General features: G+C 39.6%; 2 protein-coding genes across 2 annotated transcripts; both read left to right on the top strand.

Annotated features, from left to right (window-relative positions):
• Positions 1 to 277: 277 nt before the first annotated feature.
• On the top strand, positions 278 to 4,903 carry LOC139918076 (stonustoxin subunit beta-like). The gene is made up of 5 exons (XM_071907345.2): positions 278 to 439; positions 3,120 to 3,152; positions 3,293 to 3,355; positions 3,441 to 3,583; positions 3,925 to 4,903. The coding sequence occupies exons 1-5, from the start codon at positions 391 to 393 to the stop codon at positions 4,351 to 4,353; spliced, it is 717 nt and encodes a 238-aa protein (XP_071763446.1). The 5' UTR covers positions 278 to 390; the 3' UTR covers positions 4,354 to 4,903.
• Positions 4,904 to 5,904: 1,001 nt separating this feature from the next.
• Positions 5,905 to 8,256, top strand: LOC139918045 (stonustoxin subunit beta-like). Its single transcript, XM_071907306.2, has 4 exons — positions 5,905 to 5,956; positions 7,358 to 7,420; positions 7,532 to 7,671; positions 7,846 to 8,256. Exons 1-4 carry the CDS (start codon positions 5,905 to 5,907, stop codon positions 8,254 to 8,256), a joined length of 666 nt encoding a protein of 221 aa, XP_071763407.1.
• Positions 8,257 to 19,947: the final 11,691 nt, after the last annotated feature.

Below are 19,947 nucleotides of genomic sequence, written 5' to 3'. Positions count from 1 at the left end.
CCAACATCAATGCTGTCATTATGCAATGTGGAGAGAACAGTGGGGGGTCGGTGGGTGGGGTGGGGGTGGGGTGGGTGGGGTGTTACAGGGTTGCCCTAGAGACATCTAAGCATCCATCTAACCTTTTTAAGGAAAAACGCAGTGCATACACAGCTCCAGTTACAAGCCTCCTGCCTCCTCCCCTTCCCCTTGGTACCGTTTATCTCACGCTCATGTCCACGCCACCAGCCCTCATTCCCTCACCTCTGTCCTATATGAAAGGTATATAAGAGTGACATCAAGCTGTCACACAGAGGAGCCAACAGAGACTCATCACAATCAGAGAGACCGGTGACAACAAGCAGAGAAAGGTTAATTTCAACAGCTACAAGACCAACCTCCAGCATCAAGATGCCCACCACCAACAGAATCATGTCTGACAGCAGGAAGCCAGACAAAGGTGAACTTCATTTTCTGTATATCAAACAACTTAGAATCTGTTGTGCCAGCTTAAATTAAACACATGAGATTTAGTAGTTTGGTGAATCTCATACATTTTGTTGAACAACTCTAGAGAGTCATCTAGAGTTTGAGAATATCTCATGGTTCATCTGCTTTTCTGTCAAATGAAACCTTGCAGCATATATTACTCGATGCGATAATGTAGCAATCATTATCAACAATGCTTAAATTAACCTGATTTATTAACCCCAAGCTATAACTACAGTGGTGCAGCTGTTTATTATCCTTTGAGGCCACTGATTTACCTAGCTGATCCTGGATGAGTGGGTCACCGGAGATTATGCCTGTCTGGAAAAGGCGGAGGCACAGCGCAATATTTCACGGACTGATTTCATGCTTGTCTTTATTGACTGGCAGAGATATCTCAAGAAGTGTTAACGTCACCTGCTTAAAAGAGATTCAAGCTCAACAAGCTGCATGTATAATGTCAGTCCTGTAAATTGATGACATTCAGCAGAAATGCAGCAGGGGTCTTCAATCGATCGTGCCTGCCCTGACTGATCAGCCTCCGCATAGAATCACAACAGCAGCAAGGAGGAAAGTCTGCGGGAAAATATATGTAGACTGTTATCTAGCTCTAGCATAACTTTCAGAGGTCCACAGTCTTACAGCTAGTTGCACATTTGCTGTTGTCTAAAGTTGATTTCCAGTCCAATTGTTGATGTTTTTATAACAGGAATTTAATTGAATCCAGCATTCTTGATGATAGTAAGCTATCTAGCAAAGCTATCAAGCTGTCTAGTGCTTGTACATCCAACAGGGTGGCAGACTTAGACAAGCATGTCACAAGCTTATACAGTATCAACAAAATTCTCACAGGTCTTCACACCCTTAAAGTTGATATTGAAACCATCAAAACGGATGCAGTGAGCATCTACCCATCCATAATCCAAAAACATAATTCAGTCAAAAGCTGTCACAACTTTACTAACAAGCCCTGTTCGGACCGTTAGATTGGTTTGAAGCGGCTTGCAGCTTAAATGTTTAGTATGGTGTCAGGTTGTAATGAGGCCATGCAGACAAAGCAGTTATTTTCATCACCTTGTGCTATATCCAGACAGGTGGTTTAAAATTCTTGCCGGGTATCTTTCAGCGAGCAGTCAAGAGAAAGATAAATATCAGCTCATTTGGAATGGATACTTTCGTACTCGGGTGCATAGCGCAAAAATAACATTGCTGATCTTTGATGTTGATCCCATTTCATTATTTATCACCTCAATTGAAAGACAACTTAAAGAAATGGGGATAAAGATCAGAATTCTGTTGTTTACGTTCAGTTACAACCTCACCTTGAATCCTTTGTGTTGCCACTCACCGTATAAAACTGTTTTATTTCTCATGCTTTATTATATCCTTATTGTGTCTGTGAAAATCTATAAATTTCTCTGTTATATACTTGTCAACATGTAACGTGTCATTGGGAGTTACGAAAAACCCACATTGCAGTTTTACTACTGATACTGTTCGCCAAGATAAGCCTTATGAATGCCCTGAGATGACTTAGATGTATGAATGAAGTAGATACTTTATTTTAGGAGCGAAGTTGCAACTTGATATAAATAAAACACATCATTTATGTTGGCAGATGCTGACAGTAATGCTTTGGGGATTAGCTGTCTTCTTCACTTGAGCTCTGTCCTTACCAGAAACCTGAAGAATGCATGTATGCACATGATAGCAAAGTATTAGTTACAGCATCAGTATTAGGAGTAAGCCAGTTATGTAACTATTATTCATGCAATAGTATTGCTTTAATGCCAAGTTGTGGGCTAGTTATATAACACATTACTGTTGAAAATTGGGCAGTATTTTTTACTTGTAATCTGCATTACTTTCAAATGGATTATTGCATTTCTGACAGGTGTCAGAATCTTTTCCATAATCTTTTCCTTCCTTATTATTAATTTAGGGGGAGATAAAAACAGTATTTTATTCAAATAAGTCCTCTACATTTCTAATTTGAGGAATAACCAACATATCTTGCTTGTACTGTAAGCCATGTTTGTCAGTGTAGGTCAGAGATAATATAAATAGTGTATATTGCAATTTAACTTATTTTGATTGAAAGATAATATGTATTAAGATATGTAATGTATAGTATTACTTTTTGAAGGAATTTACTCAACTCTGTTGGTTCAGCATTATTCACCTCATTACGTTGAACTGACCATGTAACAGATCTCCCTCATTAACACTGAAAAAAGCATAGCTGGATCTACGTCTCCCGCTTCTTGCAAGCAGATCATGTCCTCCTCCTCCTTTGATAAATTGTGCTGAGCTTTGATGCTATTAGTAAATGCTCTAGTCCAGTGCGACTGAAGCCGAAGCTGCAGTATGCGAGGTGTCTTGGTAATTCCAGCCGCCTGGCATGAATCAACCACTGGCTCCAGAAAGCATGCAGTTGCTGATGTGATGATCTGACAGAGGCAGATGGTTTTCTAAGTACGGAGTATTCATGAGTCCATTTTGAGCGATGGCTCATTTCATCACCAGTTGAGGCACACCTGACGCATACTGTGGAGTATTTATAACAGCTTTAAGTAAATAAGCTGATTCTTACTGTATACAGCATAGGTTGTTCTAGTAAAAAGCTGTTTTTGTCTTTTTGTCTCTTGTAGAAAAAAAAGCAAAGAATGGAAATGCAGCCGCAGGTAAGACAACCGACTTATCAAAGGCATGATTACAGTATTTGGTTAAGCTTTGTAAATGCACATAAGAAACTCCCATCTGACTACGCTTCTCATGACCTTGTTTGATGGTTGTTTGATGCTGTTTCTGTTTCGCTCCTCAGAGAAAACCCCAACCTATGAGCCGAATATCCCTGAACCCACATGCAGAGCTGATCTCATCAAATGTAAGAACATTTCTTTGTACCTTTACACAATCTAGTGCAAAAATACAGGGTTTTTTTATCCACACATTTTTCTTCTCTTTTCCAGACTGGATCAACCTTTCTCTGGATGACAAGACAGCGAATAAGATGCTGTGGGTCACAGAGGGCGGAGCCAAGGTGGCACGTATGACCGATGGTGTCACTTGTCCCGTCCTGGACAGACCAGAGAGATATGAGCATGCCCCACAGGTACATGTGTCTAATGGTATAAAATGCTCATATGTAACCAACTACATGTCCCTTGATTTAGAATCTGATGAGAGTGTGAGTGAATCTGATGTCACCATGCCATGGTGGGTGGGGTTTGGCTGGTTTGACAGGGGGGTTGTAAGAGGGAGGTAATTACAAATTGGACCAGAGGGTTGTCCTCTGTGTTATCTATTTAAAACCTGAGCCAACCCATTTGACAGCTGCAAACCGGACAAGGGGAGCTGCTCTAAAATTCTCCAGTGGGCCGTTTTTTGAATCATAAAGTTACATAATATCAGTTTAACTCTAAATTCCGCTGTTTTTCTCAATCACACTCTCAGGTTCTTTGCAAGGAAGGTATTTTGGGCTTCAGAGGCTACTGGGAGGTGGAGTACTCAGGATGGACGGTGGTCGGAGTCGCCTATGAAGGAGCGGGGAGGAGGATCAGTGACGGACCCTGCGGCCTGGGAGAGAACGAGGAGTCCTGGGGTCTCGGCTGGGGCGGATCCTGCTATCACGCCTGGCACAAAGGCCAGAGCCTGGAGCTCACGGAGATCCCTAAGTACTCTGTTTTGGGTGTGTATCTAGACCAACCTGCTGGTATCCTTAATTTCTATGTGGTGGAGGAAGTGAAGGAGGGAGAGGAGAGCACAGGGAGGAAGGAGGTTCGACTTCTGCAGCAGGTTAAGAGCTCCTTCCAGGAGAAAATGATGCCAGGTTTCTGGGTGGGGACACAGTCCTACTGCTTGATAACAAAGATGGAGGAGTAATGGACTGAAACACCACACTCAAACATCGTAACTAAAAGTCAGTGATCATGAATGAGCTGAAGTTTGGCTGAGAGAGGAGTGAAACTATTTTCACTCTATTGCCTTTAAAGCCATGATGGCAGCTTTAAACCTAAGTTGAAGGGATAACACCAAGATGGCTGTGACTGTCTTCCATTTCATTTGAACATTTATTTACACAGCACCTTTACGTTACTGTAAATACTTTTTTTTTCTAATGCACATTATAATTACAACTTATAGTGTGCATTACATATATGCTTCACATCTCTGAGGCACATATACTTTTCATTAGAGGGAACAAAGCAGTCAGGTAGGGATTCAGTGTCTTGCTCAATAAAGACACTTCAGGAAGATTGAACCTTCCAGTCATGGGACGTTTCAATAACCACCAGACCAGTCTGCCACCCAAGGTTTATACTGATATATTTATCATTTGATGAAATATGTATTCTGTATTTTTGTTACTCCATTGTTACTGTTTACTAACAATTTGTAAGGTTGTGAAGTTGAGTATGACTATTTATGTTGAATGTGCAAAATGTTAAAATAATAAAACATAAAATAAGTCACATTAGGTCCATCGTGTCTTGTTTCTTAATTTATTAAGATAATAGAATGACAGCAAAGCAAATAAAAGCGTAAAGAGCGGCAATGCAACATGAACTGAGTTTCCTATCCTGGTAAGGCGATGTTACTCGTCAAGCTAACTCAAGTCTTGTGTATTGTACATTCATTTTGTCCAATCATTTTAAAATCAGTGCATTTCAAGAATAGAATCATCCTTCCTTCATGTATCTGAATGGACAGGCTCATGTGAATGGCAGGTGAGAAATGGCTGAATGGAGGCAAACAAGCACAACACAAAAACAACATACTTTATTGAACTGACCATTAAAGAAGCTGCAAGTGTTCTTTTCTTCCTACTGAACCAGTTTATGGTGTATGAATTAGTCCATACACCATAGTTGTTAGACTACAGTACTTGTCCTTTGCAATATCTTGCAGACCTACTTACAGTGTTGTACAGTGTGTATCAGAACTATTCATTTTGCAATAGGGTGTCTTATTGAGGTCAGTTGATTTGAGTTGAATAATCTGTTTCTAGATCACATAGCTGATCTTTGTCTGACTGAAGAGCCTTAGTTCGTGCAGTTCTGTTTCTTTCCTCCTATATGCCACCGGTGTTGACAACACTGAAAAGACCAGTCACTGAATCTTACATTCCAGTAATGTTTGTACCCATCCTCATGCTTTTCTGAACAGACTCCTAAAGTTACAGGAGTGTCAAATGTCCATGCGAGCCTCATTGCTTTCTATATGTCAAAGTCAAGAACATGCACCCCCTCGACCCCCTGGTGAGCGACCCCTCCGCTGACCTCACACACCCCCTTCAGACCCCCCACCGCCCCCCACCTCATCTGTACTAAGCGTATAAAGGTCCAGCCAAAGACGAAGATTGCACACATTTTCTTTGGAAATATCAAAGGAAGTTATTTTTTAAGCTTCTGAAAACGGATAATTAGTCTCAAGATGCCTAGCAGACCCAATTCCTCAAGAATCCTCTCAGAGACCAAGAAACCAGGTATGAGATGTTTTGTAGAATTCAAAAGCACCACAGTCATTTAACCTGAAAAATGTGTTTGTTTTTCGATCATAAATTTACATTGCTACATCTCATGTATGAGAACTTCTCATACAATGAATTCTGACCTGCTCAAACTGTGATTGACAACTGTGGCAGGTGTAAATAGCAAGCCTCAACTCAGCAAACCCTTCTTTTTTTTTTTTTTTCTCATGATGCAATCATGCTCTTTGACATGTTTACTTTCCTACACTGAAAGAAAGTTAACATTAAATTTATAATCATGATTTATTTCACACTCAACATAAACTCAACTCATCTAAACTTTCCTGTTGCCCAAGCTTCACTGGATCAAATGAATTTGCAGTTTTGGAAAATACTTGTATAGTAGCTAGGCCTACTAGTGTGGCCTCATGTTGTTTGGAATCTGCAGCTATGACTGATTTGCCAATGGTCTTGTCAAACACTGTGTTTGGGAATCTATCTTGTCATCACAGAGTGAACGTGTTTACATGCAGACCAACAAACCTTTAGTATTTGGGATAGGCAAGTGAAGGGTGTCATTCCAAAATGAGATATCCACCAAAAACTGACACCTATGCACATTATGAGATTAAGTTTTGAGTCATCTTAAGATGTAGCAATTCTCTTTTTCATGATCGAATCATCTCTGTTTTTTGTTGAATCATGAGTGTCAGGTTGCATTTTTTTTCTGAAATGGATATATAACGATTTGGAGAGAAACCTTTCAAGTATTCTGTGCCTGAGCAAATGTACAGTATTTAGGATGCACTGATATCAGCCAAGATACTAAGGCATCAATACACCTTAGCCCATTGATATTTATGAGTGGGAAATGAAGATGCAGTCTTTTCAAAATAAGACAATGACTATGAGTATGCTGTATTGTGTGCAATAACACGCACTCCATTTTCTCTAAGTCGCTATACATTTACAATATTGAAAAGTTATGACATGATACAATTTGTATGCTTCTATCATCACATCATCTCAGATTTCATGACAAGGCTTTTTCATATTCTTGGTCTCACTCACACTTGGTCTCACAAGTTGATGATGAGTGATTATACGCTATCCTTGGGAAAATCCAAATTGAACAGAATAATGTCATCGGAAAGTTGCCTCATCAAGCATTACATTTTGATTGCAGGGTTGTTTAAGAGGTTGTTTAGTAAGGAAACAACCTGTTCACCTTCTTGGAGTTTAACCTTTGGCCTTTACCTTTTTAGTTAAGAAAACAAAATCCAGCAAGACTGAAAAGATACATGCAGGTATTGGACTTGATGGCATGCAAAAGCCCACATATGCATTTTAGTAACATAGTGAGCATCAAATCCTCCTCTTGACATTTGTGTTTAAGCTAACATCCTCTCCTTACAGAAAAAGTTCCCGTTTATGTTCCCAACATCCCAGAACCAACCAGCAGAGCTGAGCTCATAAAGTGTAAGAGCAGACTTTGATTCTTGAATAATAAAACGTTTAGAGACCACATCCTGCAAGTTCTCACAGTCAGTCTATGAATAAAAGATGACATTGCTTGATTTTCCCCTCTAGACTGGATGAACCTGTCTTTGGATGATAAGACGGCCAATAAGATGCTGTGGATTTCTGAAAGCGGGTCCAAGGTGTGTCGTAGAACTGAGGAAGTTTGTCCTGTCCTGGATAGACCAGAGAGATATGAGTACTCACCACAGGTATAAAAAATAACAAAAAAAAACCCATACAGATACAGTAACATGCCATCTAGCAAAGAAAATAATGTTTTTCACTCTTTGTGTTTGTTTCTTTGTTTCTTTGTTTCTTTGTTTCTTTGTTTCTCTCTTTGTTTGTTTCTCTCTTTGTTTGTTTCTTTCTTTCTTTCTTCGAAGGTGGTGTGTAAAGAGGGTATCTTGAACATGAGGGGTTACTGGGAGGTGGAGTTCTCAGGGTGGGTGGTGATCGGAGCCACCTATGAAGCAGCAGGACGGAGGGCCAGTTCTGGGCCCAGCGGCCTGGGGGAAAACGAGGAGTCGTGGGGTCTGTGCTGGTCAGGAAACCGCTACCAGGTCTGGTTCAACGGGTTAAACAAAGACATCCACGATGTCCCCTACTGCTCCACCATCGGGGTTTACCTTGACCAGCCGGCGGGGATTCTGTGTTTTTATGTGGTAAATGGTGAGGGAGCAGAGAGGGAGGTGAAGCTGCTGCATAGAGTTAAGACTCCGATCGAGAAGAAGATTCTTCCAGGGTTCTGGGTTGGGATTCAGTCCTCATGCACAATATTGAAGAGAACAGAATGAGCTGCGACAAGTTGGTCAAATGTGTTTTTTTAATGATGCTATACTCACAGATTAGTGATAACTACAGCTGCGGTTTATGTTTTATTCACGTTAGTTCCTTTTATCTAGTACATTAAAATCCTTTTAATTACAGTTAAAAGGTATAAAAATGTGCGCTTAGATACTGAATGTGGTGTTTAAAGAAAATAATTTTCTTATTCTAAAAAAGACTTCAACCCTTCATTCTTTTTTGAGACATATATTTTTACATTTTTGTTCTCTTTTACTTTATGTCTGATGCTTTTTCCTCTTTTATCGTACGTCTGATGCTATAGCATCACCTTCTCTGGGTATTCATGTTGACTGTCATGTAGTTATGTATTTTGAAATAAAGTATGTATTGTTATAATTGTATTCTAATATATAGTGATTGTTTTTTGATCAAAATATTCCACTCTTGTCATGTATTTGTAATTTACTAATGACTCAATTTTGTCACATTTGCAATGTAATGCTGTGATATTGCAAAAATGGAAGTCGCTCACTGTGACTTTGCGATAGTGAGAAAGTGCCACGAAATCCCAGAAAAACTTCATATAAAATATCAACTGATAACCATTCAAAATGAAATTATCTCTTGACCCTTACTGCTCCCATTTTGTCAGTGTCTGTGATCATTCTTTAATAGGTGAGAGCCATTGTGTGTCATTGAGATAAGGTTGCACACATAGTGAAAAGTCTTCACACCATTGATCCTTTCTCAATTTGGCAGAGCAGGAAGGGGTGAGAATCACTCCCCTCTGGGTTCGGCAGGCTCGCTGGGATATCTGAGAGGCCGCAGCTAACACTCTGAAGATCACTTTTCTACTTTGACAGGTGGGCCCCAATTCATGCTGCCTTAACACCTCAAGTATTAGCTTTACAGGAACTAAAAGTGGGTCACACCAACAAACACTAAAACACCCACACTCCTGGAGGCCAAATGTTTCACACAACCTCATTTAGCAAGTGCCAAGAACAGTATTGGTGATCAAACACACATGCGAGTATTTCAAACATATTAAGTGCTGTCATTTACTTTCTTGACTGTTGCACAGACAGTAATGAAAAATATGAGGATTTGTGTAAAAATTTGAAAGGCAATTTGTGTTTGTTGTCTTTTCTTGCAATAATAGTATGAAGAGTTGGAATGATGTTCTTTTTGACAAGTGCTATCATTAGCCTGTTTTATTTGCAGTAAAATTGTGATGGTTTGAAAACTAATTTTATTCATTTACTTACGGATTCATTTACTTATCCAAAGCAGAATTGTTGCGACTAGCTGAAAAGACAAAGCAAAACATTCTTGTCATGGTGAATTCCTGAAGGGAATGATCATGAATATTTACATACAGTAGATGAAGGCTGTCACAGCTAATAACCAATTACAAAATGCACACCATGACTGGTTAGAGAAGAAATATTGTGATCTTAACACAGTGGTTCTAATCCTGGGTTTCGGGACCCCCAGGGGGTCACGAGATAATTTTGGGGTAAGATGATTTATGGGATTGGAAACATATTTACCTCCGCCAAGGAGGTTATGTTTTCGGTGCCGTTTGTTTGTTAGCAGGATTACGGAAAAACTACTGGCCCGATTTTCATGAAACTTCGTGGGTGTGCATGGGCCAAGGAAGAACCCATTAAATTTTGGAGCGGATCCAGATCCGACTCACGAACAAGCAATAATAGCACGAACCTTGGCGGAGGTCTGCGCTCTCCGAGTGCCCTTCTAGTTCTTCTATAAAATTGTACTATCATGTCTATTTTTTCTTATTTTTCTCTATTTTTTTTCTTTTTCCTCTGTTTTCTTGCCTCCTCTGATAATTAATCAAATGAAACAACCTGAAAAGGAGAAATCATTTTTTGGTTGAACTGTTCACCACTTTGCATATGCAGCCTGTGATGTGGGGGGTGTGGGGGTGAGGTAGGCATTGCTTCATTTTAAGGGTTAGGGTTAGGGGTCCTAAAAAGGGACCACTACTATCTTGTACATATATCAAAAAGGAATGGTAAAACTAAAAATAAAACATGGTATAAGGTAGACACTACGCTATTTATTTACGTTAAAGTCATGATATGTCCAAGTACAGTCTGAGAATTGTCATGCTTTTAACTTTAAAGTAGCTAATGTGAAAGTAGTTCTAAAACTCAATTTTCCTTTTGCAAAGAAAATTAATGGCAGCACTTCTCTCTCTATATATCTATATCTATATATATATACTGTATATATCTCAAGTAATAATATATATATGTAGTTGTCTACTTGTATCACCCCTAAACTATGCCAATGATCACAGAGACCCGAGCATGATTTATGCAGCAGTTCCTGTGATGGACATAAGTGAGAATTTACAGTTCGTCGCATGAGAGCTTTACAGTAAAACCGATATGACAGGTAAAAACATCAATCCTTGACCAAGGCAAACAAAATTGGAAACCATGATCCAAGAATAATCACACCCAGACCTTCGGTGCCCTATATGTTTGTATCTGAATGTGTGAGCTTATGCTAGGCATGTGAGTAAGTGGTAACTCTACACTCATGTCATGAGCAAAGTGGTATAAGCTATACATGACACATATGGCGTGGTGTGTGTGTGTGTGTGTGTGTGTATGGGGGGGTTCCCACATTACATGCTGCTGTGTAAAATGAAATCTCAGTCTATAATGATGATCTATAACACCTGTTCCACATCTTTTTTTCCCACAAGGTATCTCAGTCCAACAAATTGACGTCATAATTTGGCTTCTTCTTGATGAACATGCATTTTGTATGACTATGTGGAGTGGTAAAGGAATAAGATATAGCAGTATTATGAGACTAAAAGACTATTTTTTTCTTTTCGTCTTTCTGTTTCCTCTCCTCATACAGAACTTATAAGTGTTACATGCACATGTAGCAGCTTAATATGTTGGGTCCGGTGACTTGTTCTACATCTACTTAATTCGATTGCTAATTAATCTCCTGTGATATTATTCCCCTCTGCCTCAACACCATCTATCAACAATATCCGTCGCTCATTCATTCACGCACTATTGGTCCCAGAAGATTTACTGTCACGTAACAACTGGCCCACATACATTCTGTCTGCGGTCTGACCTATAGTGGGAGCATTGGTTACATGTTCCTCTCCACGCGTTTCTCTCTCGCCTTCCCTCTCTTTCTCTACCTCTATATCTATCCATCCATCTATTGAGGACTATCCCCCTCCCCCCAAAACTCCCTCATCTTTGCTCTCTGTCGTATCTCATGCCAAGTTTGCACTAAATTATACATACCGATGTAGATCAGGCATAGGAGACGCTCCTGTAGTCCATACCTGACATTGGGATACTGGGCCAAGGTCTGTTTGTGTTTTAGTGTTGCAGCTTTGTTTGTTTGCTACTATGGTTTCAAAATAGATAGTATAGATCACACAGAGCCATACTCTAACCACAGTATTCTGTTACATCACCACACGGCCATCTTGGTAGGAAAATAACAGCTGATTGTAATACATTAACAGCTGATGATAATCAAATGACCGCCACAGCCAATGAACTGTGTATATGGTAAAGCACCATATTACTAGGAAATAAATGTGACATCATGGGAATACTATGAAAATGTCATGACAGTAGACCAAATCATTTTGATAACTGACTTGATTGAATTTGACCTTTTACCTGTTGCAGCCTGGCTGGTAGAATGCGATAGTAAAATGATACAGTGATCTGACATTCTCAGTTGTTGCAACAAATGACATAATGGGAAACTGTGGACATCCTCATGGCTTAGTGGCCTAAGGACTGTACTGTGTGTCTGTAATGTTTTATATATGAGTCTGACTCATCACCTCTGTCATCTGTCATCCTCAATCTCTACATTTTTCTCTGCTGTGTGTTATAGAACAGTGGTTCTCAAACTTTTTGACAATGCCTATAATGCCAACAATGCCTCGCTCGCCCCCCTGTCACAGGCTGCATATGCAGAGTGGAGAACAGTTCAACCACAGAATGATTTTTGTCTCATTTGAGTTTCGTTTCATTTGGTTATCATTTGAGGCCAAAAGGCTGAAAACTATTACGTATTTCACAAGAAAAAAGCAAAAATTTGAGAAAAATCAGACAAATTACACCCCAGTTTGAGATCCAATGATCTAGAAAAATAGAAATCACTGGAGGCCTTTATTAACACTTAACTGGTATATTGTATCCGTATTAAGCTATTTAGGCACAAAGTTTTTTTTCTGGGTTGTTCACCTGCAGACTAGCTATTTCTGAGTCAGACCAGTGGACTTGGTCAGTTATAAAGTCTGCTTTGGTTTTTCATTTCTGTATTTTCACTCAGGACAACAGCCTCATCTTCTGTCAAAGTGATGCATCACAACTCAGAAATGTTCCACATGTTTTCTATTTAAGTATTCTACTATAGTATCTAGTTTTGTAACTATGTAGAGCCTTTTTATATATTTTGGCCACACTTAATGTATTGCTTATATTTCTGAATCATTATAGCAGTAAGTAAACAATGTGGTTTTGTATTTGGTCTACAAAATGATGAACTAGCTCCATCTGCTGGAGTCTTGCAGTTTGTAAAGCACAAAAGGCTGATCACCAGGATTGGGATGGTCACTGTCACTTTCACACTTTTATTGTGTTACACAATACAGATTGCCTGCTGAATATTTCAGTCAGTAACATAATCAATTGGTTTTCATTAACTCTGTGATTTAATGTGATTACTTTCTATTACTTTGGGATTACTTTGCACTTTGAAAGCAATAAAATATCAAGTTAAATGGAAAATGTATTCCAGTGTATGGACAGAATTGGAATAGCATTATCATTATCTTCTACAACCATGAACTATGAATTTACTTAAGTTGTGTCTGTGTCCATAATCCCACATCAGAATGTTTTTGACTAATCCACCAGGTAATCACCCCTTTATTCAATGGTATCTTTGTTTTAAAAGAAATAATAATGAATAACAGTTACATTTTTGTAATCAGATCACTTGAATCCTGCTATTTGTAATCTGTCCCCTCTGGACACGGCTGATGATTCATCCGAATACAAGATGACAAAGGATTGGCTGCACCTTAAAATGTCCAAAATGTCTTATGTCCACTTAAAACTAACGTGTTTTTTGTTTTTTTTGAGTCATCTAGGTTTATTGTACCAATTTAGATCATTTATGTGTCATCATATCTGCTCCCTTCAATAGTACACAGATTTATAATATGTGTATGTTTGTGTATGTATCAGAAATAACTCATTTTGTCATGATAAACTCAGCATGCTAACTTAATGTGACCTGTATGCTGCTGTTTCTTTTCCCGTGTCGACATTTGTCCACCGTCCAAAAAACTACATCTCCCATGAGCCTCGAGGCTTCTGTTCCTGGTTCCCATGTGAGAGCGCCACACAGGAGCTTCAGCAAGTAACAGGAGATGACAAGTAGCCATGCAGCTGTCCGTCAACAGGGCTGATTGTGTTTGAACCGCAAGCAGCATGCTAAAAGGGAGGGGTCGTAAATATCTGGCCGGCAGACTGATTTGTCCCCTGTGAGAATTGGACATTCTGGGCATCTGAGGTCACGACCCTATCTAGTCAAACCAAATGAAGTGAGATAGATGGCATGATCACCATCTGTGTATTGAGCCGTGGCTTGAGCTTTTTATGGTGTACTTGTGTGTAGAGATTGCAGGATTTACAGTTAATTTTCAGTTTGAATTGTTGATGATGGTTGTGTTGTAGAAACTCCTCAGGCCCTAATTTAATGTATTTTCATGAATTGTGGTATGGTGTTTCCAGTAACAACAGCACAAAACTGAACCATTTTCAATGAATGAAAAAAAAACCTTCAGGAAACAGAATTGGAATTGAAATGGATTTTCGGGAAGTTAAATTTAATTCAGTGAAATTCTGTGAAATTCCATGTTTTTTTTTTTTTGTCTGATATTACATGTAGTGTTCAATATTATCAATATTGAATATTATAAAATGTTAAAGGGACCTTTCAGGTGGTATTTGATGCATAATATCTAAGGGTTAGGGTTAGGGTGACATACATTATGACTGAATGTATTTGATTTAACTGTCTTAACTTTATTTTATTCATATTGTTTGATTTATAGTGTTTAGCAAGTCAACACAATCTCTCTTAGAAATGGAATTTAATGGAATTCAGTTCTGTTTCTTGTCATTCCAATTAAATTCCAATTCTGTTTCCTTAGAGCTGGGTGACATTCCAATTCCAATTCCAACTCTAGGAACTGAATTGGAATTTACCATGCATTCTCAATTCTGTTCATGAATGGCTCCAACCCTGTTCACAAATACAATATTGGCAAAAATGTACTAAAAATGTGAGATTTCCAGACACAGCATGAGGCATTTTTCACCACACCACTCCTACACTACATTTAAATATTGTGCCACCAACCAGCCAGACATTTAGGCCGCTGTCCTGTGAGAGTAATTTTAGACTTGACTTTTCTCCTATCTTCCTTGCTCTTATCATAGTGCTAAAAATACCTTTGATATCTTCTTCTTGTACAGCAATAATGCCAACTCTCCTGAGGCATCTGTAGTGGTCGGCCACTGAGTATCTGCTCTCTCTCTCTCTTTTCCTTTGAGTGTTTGTCTCCCTGTCTTGGTTATGACATTATTCATGACTGAAAATGTTGTTATTCATCTCGTTTTAAAGAATTGTGCACCTGTTTCCCTACTGCCGGATCAGCTGAGTACCTTCTTTATACTGTACTGCATGCAAATTGAGTGAATTAGGCCACTAAGTACTTCAACTTGAATATGTTTGAAGAAGAAATCCACAAGATGCTGAGTCAATGCAGCAGAATATCCTGAGTAAGGGCCTATCATCAGGGAAAACTCTTTTATTTAATTGTGGAAACCCATCAAGTCTAGACTGACTAATTATAAGCCAATGAGGTTTATTTCTGATAGATTAAATACCCCATCAGACATTTTGAGGGTATCATTTGTGGGTATAATTTACAATAAACTGCGGATTTGTCTACAATTGTTTTACTTTTGGCTGAACAAACCCTTATAAATAACCTAAAATAAGCTGTTTGGAATCTTCTCAAGCCATTTTAACATAAGATTCTTCTTTCCTAGTCTTATTTCTAAAGCTCATTAGTTCTCACATACAATATGCTGTTATGCCAAGAGCTGTTAATCAATTTGAGAGTGACACAAAATCTCCAAACCCTCACATTTTCTGTGCCAGTGTTACCCCTTTGTTTTCTGAATGGTCGGGCCTTTATCAACGATGAAAATCCAAATCTCTAAATGGCATGAGTCTAGATCCAGCTAGCTGGGAAATGATATTCAAGCATTGCAAAGGGCAGCGAAGAAGAATGGGAGAAGAGAACAGCTGTTTTTTTTGTAAATTCCCGAGTCACAATCCCACACTCAGCGAAAGACAGAGAGGCTGTGCAGGGCAGGGTGAGAGGGAGGGACGGAGGCGCTGAAGAAGGGGGGGAAGGAGAAGGAAGGGGGAACACAGAGAGTGTACTGTTAGAGGGAAGAAAGACCGGCTGAGTGTTAACGGCCAGCGTAGGTAGATCACCGGACAAACACTGCTGATAGAAGTCAGAACGGAGGGAGGGAGCGACGGAGTGAGAAACAGAAAGGGAGATTCACACGCTGAAGGAGAGAAGCGGAGTAGCAGGAGAGTGTTGTGATTGCATGGGCAACAGGAGAGTGTGGTAGCCAGGAAGAGGGCAGCCAAGCCTGAGGAGATGCTGTGAGGAAGCGTGCCAAGTGATGGAGCTTGAAGCAGCCAGCAGGCGGGTGCAATTAGTCAGGTACAGCAATATGGCATCTTTATGATTTATTCACACATAATGCTAAATAGCATTGTCAGAACTGTTTGAAGTGTCTATCACCGTTATTGCAGAGACAGAGCTATTTGGGATGAACTTTTACATTTATTCATGCTATTTTTTCCATTTAATTTAACAATTGCAATTTACCAGTCTATATTCAGGTTTATATATCAGGATTGTGAAGCAGTGTGCTGCTCTATTGTTGGCCTGATGTGATCCATTGTCTGTGGTTGAAATAGGAGACTGGAGGACTTATCCTCAGCTTTGTGAAGCTTTGACATCCCAGTTGTCTTTACCCAGCAACTTTTATATCTCATAAAACCCAAGTTCACTGTCTATGGCAGGATGAAATAAACTGTGTACAACTATCCCATTTCTTCATTAGGAAATCCACTCAGGAAATCAAATCAGCAGAAAAGAGAGTGGCTTGCGTCACTACTTAACTTATCAAGGTCAAATGTATAGCGATGATTTTGTTGACTTTTGAAGACACGACAATGTAGGAGACATGCAAATGTTTTTGTTGATGGAGCAGGATGATAATTTCCGGGCTGATATATTCAACATGCTCTGTGTCCAACTTCACATGATGCTCCGGAGTCCTTGGGCACCACAAAGCGCACTCTGTGTGGTACACAAACCCACCATTTGTCCTCCCCTCTGTCGCTCTTTAGCATTTTAAGTCTTCTCCTCCCCGAACAAGTGACCCCCACTGATTAAGAAGGAGATTTTCCAAATATTTCACGACACCCACGTAACCCCCGACAGCTATGAGGTTGGTAGTCTCCGCTCTCATCTCTGACAAAGGCTTGCTTGTTTTCTCTCATTTACTCTGAGTCTCACTATCAGGAGACTGTGGTTGATACTGGCGTAGATTGCTAATGTTAACCATGTAAAATCACAGGGTCACCCACGAGTGTTTGTGGTGGCTCAGTTTTAGATGTTTCTCATGAATCTTCATGTCTGTTGCTGTTGTTGTTTATGGAAAGATTATCTACAATGGCTGTACAGTGCGTATATACGGTGAAAAACTTTACTATAGCAAGTACTAAGGTAGTTACAGTGTAACTTATTCAGAATCAATTTTAGAATCAGAATCAGAATCGGTTTAATTGGCCAAGTCAGTTGGCACATATAAGGAATTTGACTTAGTGGGTTGCTCCCATAGGTCACATTAAACATAAAACAACAGAAAATAATAAAAAGTAGTACATAAAAAATTAAAAACAGAAATTTCTGGAATAGGTTTTTTGGAGTAGTAGACCTATATAAACAAAGTATGAGTACAAGTGGTATATAAAAAAATAAAAATATAAATTTTGGAAATAGTCTTTTCTGTACAGCATGCACAGTGTTCTTTGTTGGAATCTGACTGCAATGATGGGAAGATAGGGAAGTCAGTAATAGAAAAAAACAAACAAATATATAGAGAATATTGCACATTGAGTTCTGAGTGCATTGAACCCTGCAAGGAAAAGAAAAAAGAAAAGAAAACAGCTGTACACATGAGCTGGAGTGGTATAACAGAGTATAAATAGATATAAATATATAACTATACAGCCAGAAGAGCGTTGAGTATATAGGAACTGACTGTAGGATAGTAGGTGCAGGTGCTGGGTCCCACCAGTAGAGTGCTGTTGGCCATTAATTGTGGCGCACAATGGGGAAAGACGACCCCATGTTACAACCAAATGTTACATGTGGTCATGTGGTACAGTTTGCTGAACCGAATTACCTCTGATTCACCTTGCTGTCGTGTTCCTGAAGAGCCAACACGACTACAGAAAGCAGAAACCTCTGACACAGTGAATTCCACCCCTCCCTCCACATTTGTCTTCCACATGCCACTTCACTTCCCCTACACCACGCTCTTTTATTTTGGTTTTCTGTCCTCAGCAGTCCGGTGTGCAGCCTACAGTTTGGGACCCATTCCCAAGCATGTCTCTCATACCAGCCCTCGCCTGCTGCTGCCAGATTGGTTTTCACACACTCCCAGGCCCCTCCCTGCTACCACGGCGACGCAGCTGTCACCTGTCAGTTTCGTGGCGGGGTTGCGCGCCGGCCTGTTATGGCTCAGAATAGAATTGTGGGAGAGTTGTGCCGGTGGTGGGAGTGCACAACACCGACTCTCTCAAGAGAATGAACAGTTGACTGCATGGGGAAAATCCTCGGCCATATGGGAATGTGTCAGTGACACCGCGGTCGTGTGCAAACTAGGACGATACAGTGTGGTGTTGATGGGATTAATTGGACTGAATCCACCTAGAGAAACTCTGGTTTGTAATGTTTTATTTTTAGGTGTTGCAGAGACTGTCTCATACAGATTCTGTTGGTAAGGCCTGATGTCTTGGCCACACTCAGATCTGACCCAGTTCATTCAAACGTTCAGACTTCTAGGATTACAACATGTGGATTATTTGTTTGTTTCTTATTAGTGTATGATGTGTAATGATATTCCCTGATATTTTCCTGTTGTTCAGAGGTTTCTCAGACATGGATCTTTTTATTTAGGATGGAATCAACCTTTATCTAATTTTATTGACTTGACTTTTTATTCATTTTATTGACTTTTAAGGAATACAAAACAATCCATTATTACTTCAGATTTGTGTGTATCCGCCAAGTAATTATGGTAATTATATGTTATTTGAGTGAACTCGATAGTTTCTTAATTATAAACACACCTGTGCAATCAGAGTAGCGTGGTCGTCCTGATCATTCTGTAAGTGGAAGACTTTATTTTGGATGCAGGTTTAGTTGGAAAAAGTTGGACTGGTATATTAATCTGAATGCAAGATCAATAACAAAGGAGAAACAATTTGTTATCTGTTTCCCCCTCACTTACCTTTTCATCTTCCTCATCGCCTCATCTTCTCCTCCTTATTTTCACATGAGCATCTTTGTTGCTCATCTTCAATTGTGGCCTATAATGACAACATTTCTCTGTTTCCCTTGCAGAATGGAGGACCAGGACAGAGTAAGCCAAGCATCCAGTGTGGCCACCATTTCCTACTTCCCAGTCCAAAAAGTTTGTTTTCAGCTTGCATGGCTGTCTTGTCATTATGAGCACACACCTGTGTATGGCTTCAGTGTATTTTGTGAGGCTGTTCATGCGCACAAATGCAATGCTGCATGTTCACGGATTGTGATGTTGCATGTTTTTGTGAGCGAGGACATACAGGACATGAATATATCTAATGATAGCATATTATTCTCTCTTCCTGCACCAGGGCGGTGATGACAAGGTGCAAACGTTTGGGAAAAGATGCAGGGCTGCCAAGAGAGACCCAAACTGTCCTGTGATCATCAGAGGATGGCTCAATAAAAAAGTAATGTTCTACACAGCATCCTTATTTTTTGTTTCATGGTCTGCTTATCAATTTACAACCTCTACATCGTGTGTAGAGGTGTGTGTGATTGAATTCTTAACTGTGATGAATGATGTTAATGTAATTTTTTGAAAAACATAATTCTGATATTCATAAACATATCTAGGCTACATCATCAATGATCAGCACTGATCAGTGTTCATTCATTTTCCTTCTACAGGATAGTGCTGGTTTGAAGCTATGGAAGAGAAGATGGTTTGTCCTCTCAAACTACTGTCTGTTTTATTATAAAGGTAAGCACAAGTCAGGAAATCACATAGTAAGGCAGCACAGTAGCAGAGCATTGTGTCCGGACAGAGCTCATTCATCTGCTCTTTATGCTTTATGTTTCTTCTATTCACTTCTTTTCTGTCCCTTATCAGACAGTAGAGAAGAATCTGTGCTCGGCAGCATCCCTCTACCAAGCTACAACATCCTCTTCTGCACACCGCGAGAATGCAAGA

Source organism: Centroberyx gerrardi, chromosome 20, assembly GCF_048128805.1.
Source record: "Centroberyx gerrardi isolate f3 chromosome 20, fCenGer3.hap1.cur.20231027, whole genome shotgun sequence".
NCBI lineage: Eukaryota > Metazoa > Chordata > Actinopteri > Beryciformes > Berycidae > Centroberyx > Centroberyx gerrardi.
The sequence above is the reverse complement of the archived record's forward strand: the minus strand, read 5'-3'. Positions and strand labels throughout refer to the sequence as shown.

What these genes read in the sequence shown, in the direction of transcription:
- LOC139918076 (XM_071907345.2), top strand. Translation starts at nt 391, where the DNA reads ATGCCCACCACCAACAGAATCATGTCTGACAGCAGGAAGCCAGACAAA. An exon ending in GAATGGAAATGCAGCCGCAG is followed by an intron (nt 3,153 to 3,292) that starts GTAAGACAACCG and finishes TTCGCTCCTCAG; the next exon opens with AGAAAACCCCAACCTATGAG. An exon ending in GATATGAGCATGCCCCACAG is followed by an intron (nt 3,584 to 3,924) that starts GTACATGTGTCT and finishes TCACACTCTCAG; the next exon opens with GTTCTTTGCAAGGAAGGTAT.
- LOC139918045 (XM_071907306.2), top strand. Translation starts at nt 5,905, where the DNA reads ATGCCTAGCAGACCCAATTCCTCAAGAATCCTCTCAGAGACCAAGAAA. An exon ending in CAGAGCTGAGCTCATAAAGT is followed by an intron (nt 7,421 to 7,531) that starts GTAAGAGCAGAC and finishes TTTCCCCTCTAG; the next exon opens with ACTGGATGAACCTGTCTTTG. An exon ending in GATATGAGTACTCACCACAG is followed by an intron (nt 7,672 to 7,845) that starts GTATAAAAAATA and finishes CTTTCTTCGAAG; the next exon opens with GTGGTGTGTAAAGAGGGTAT.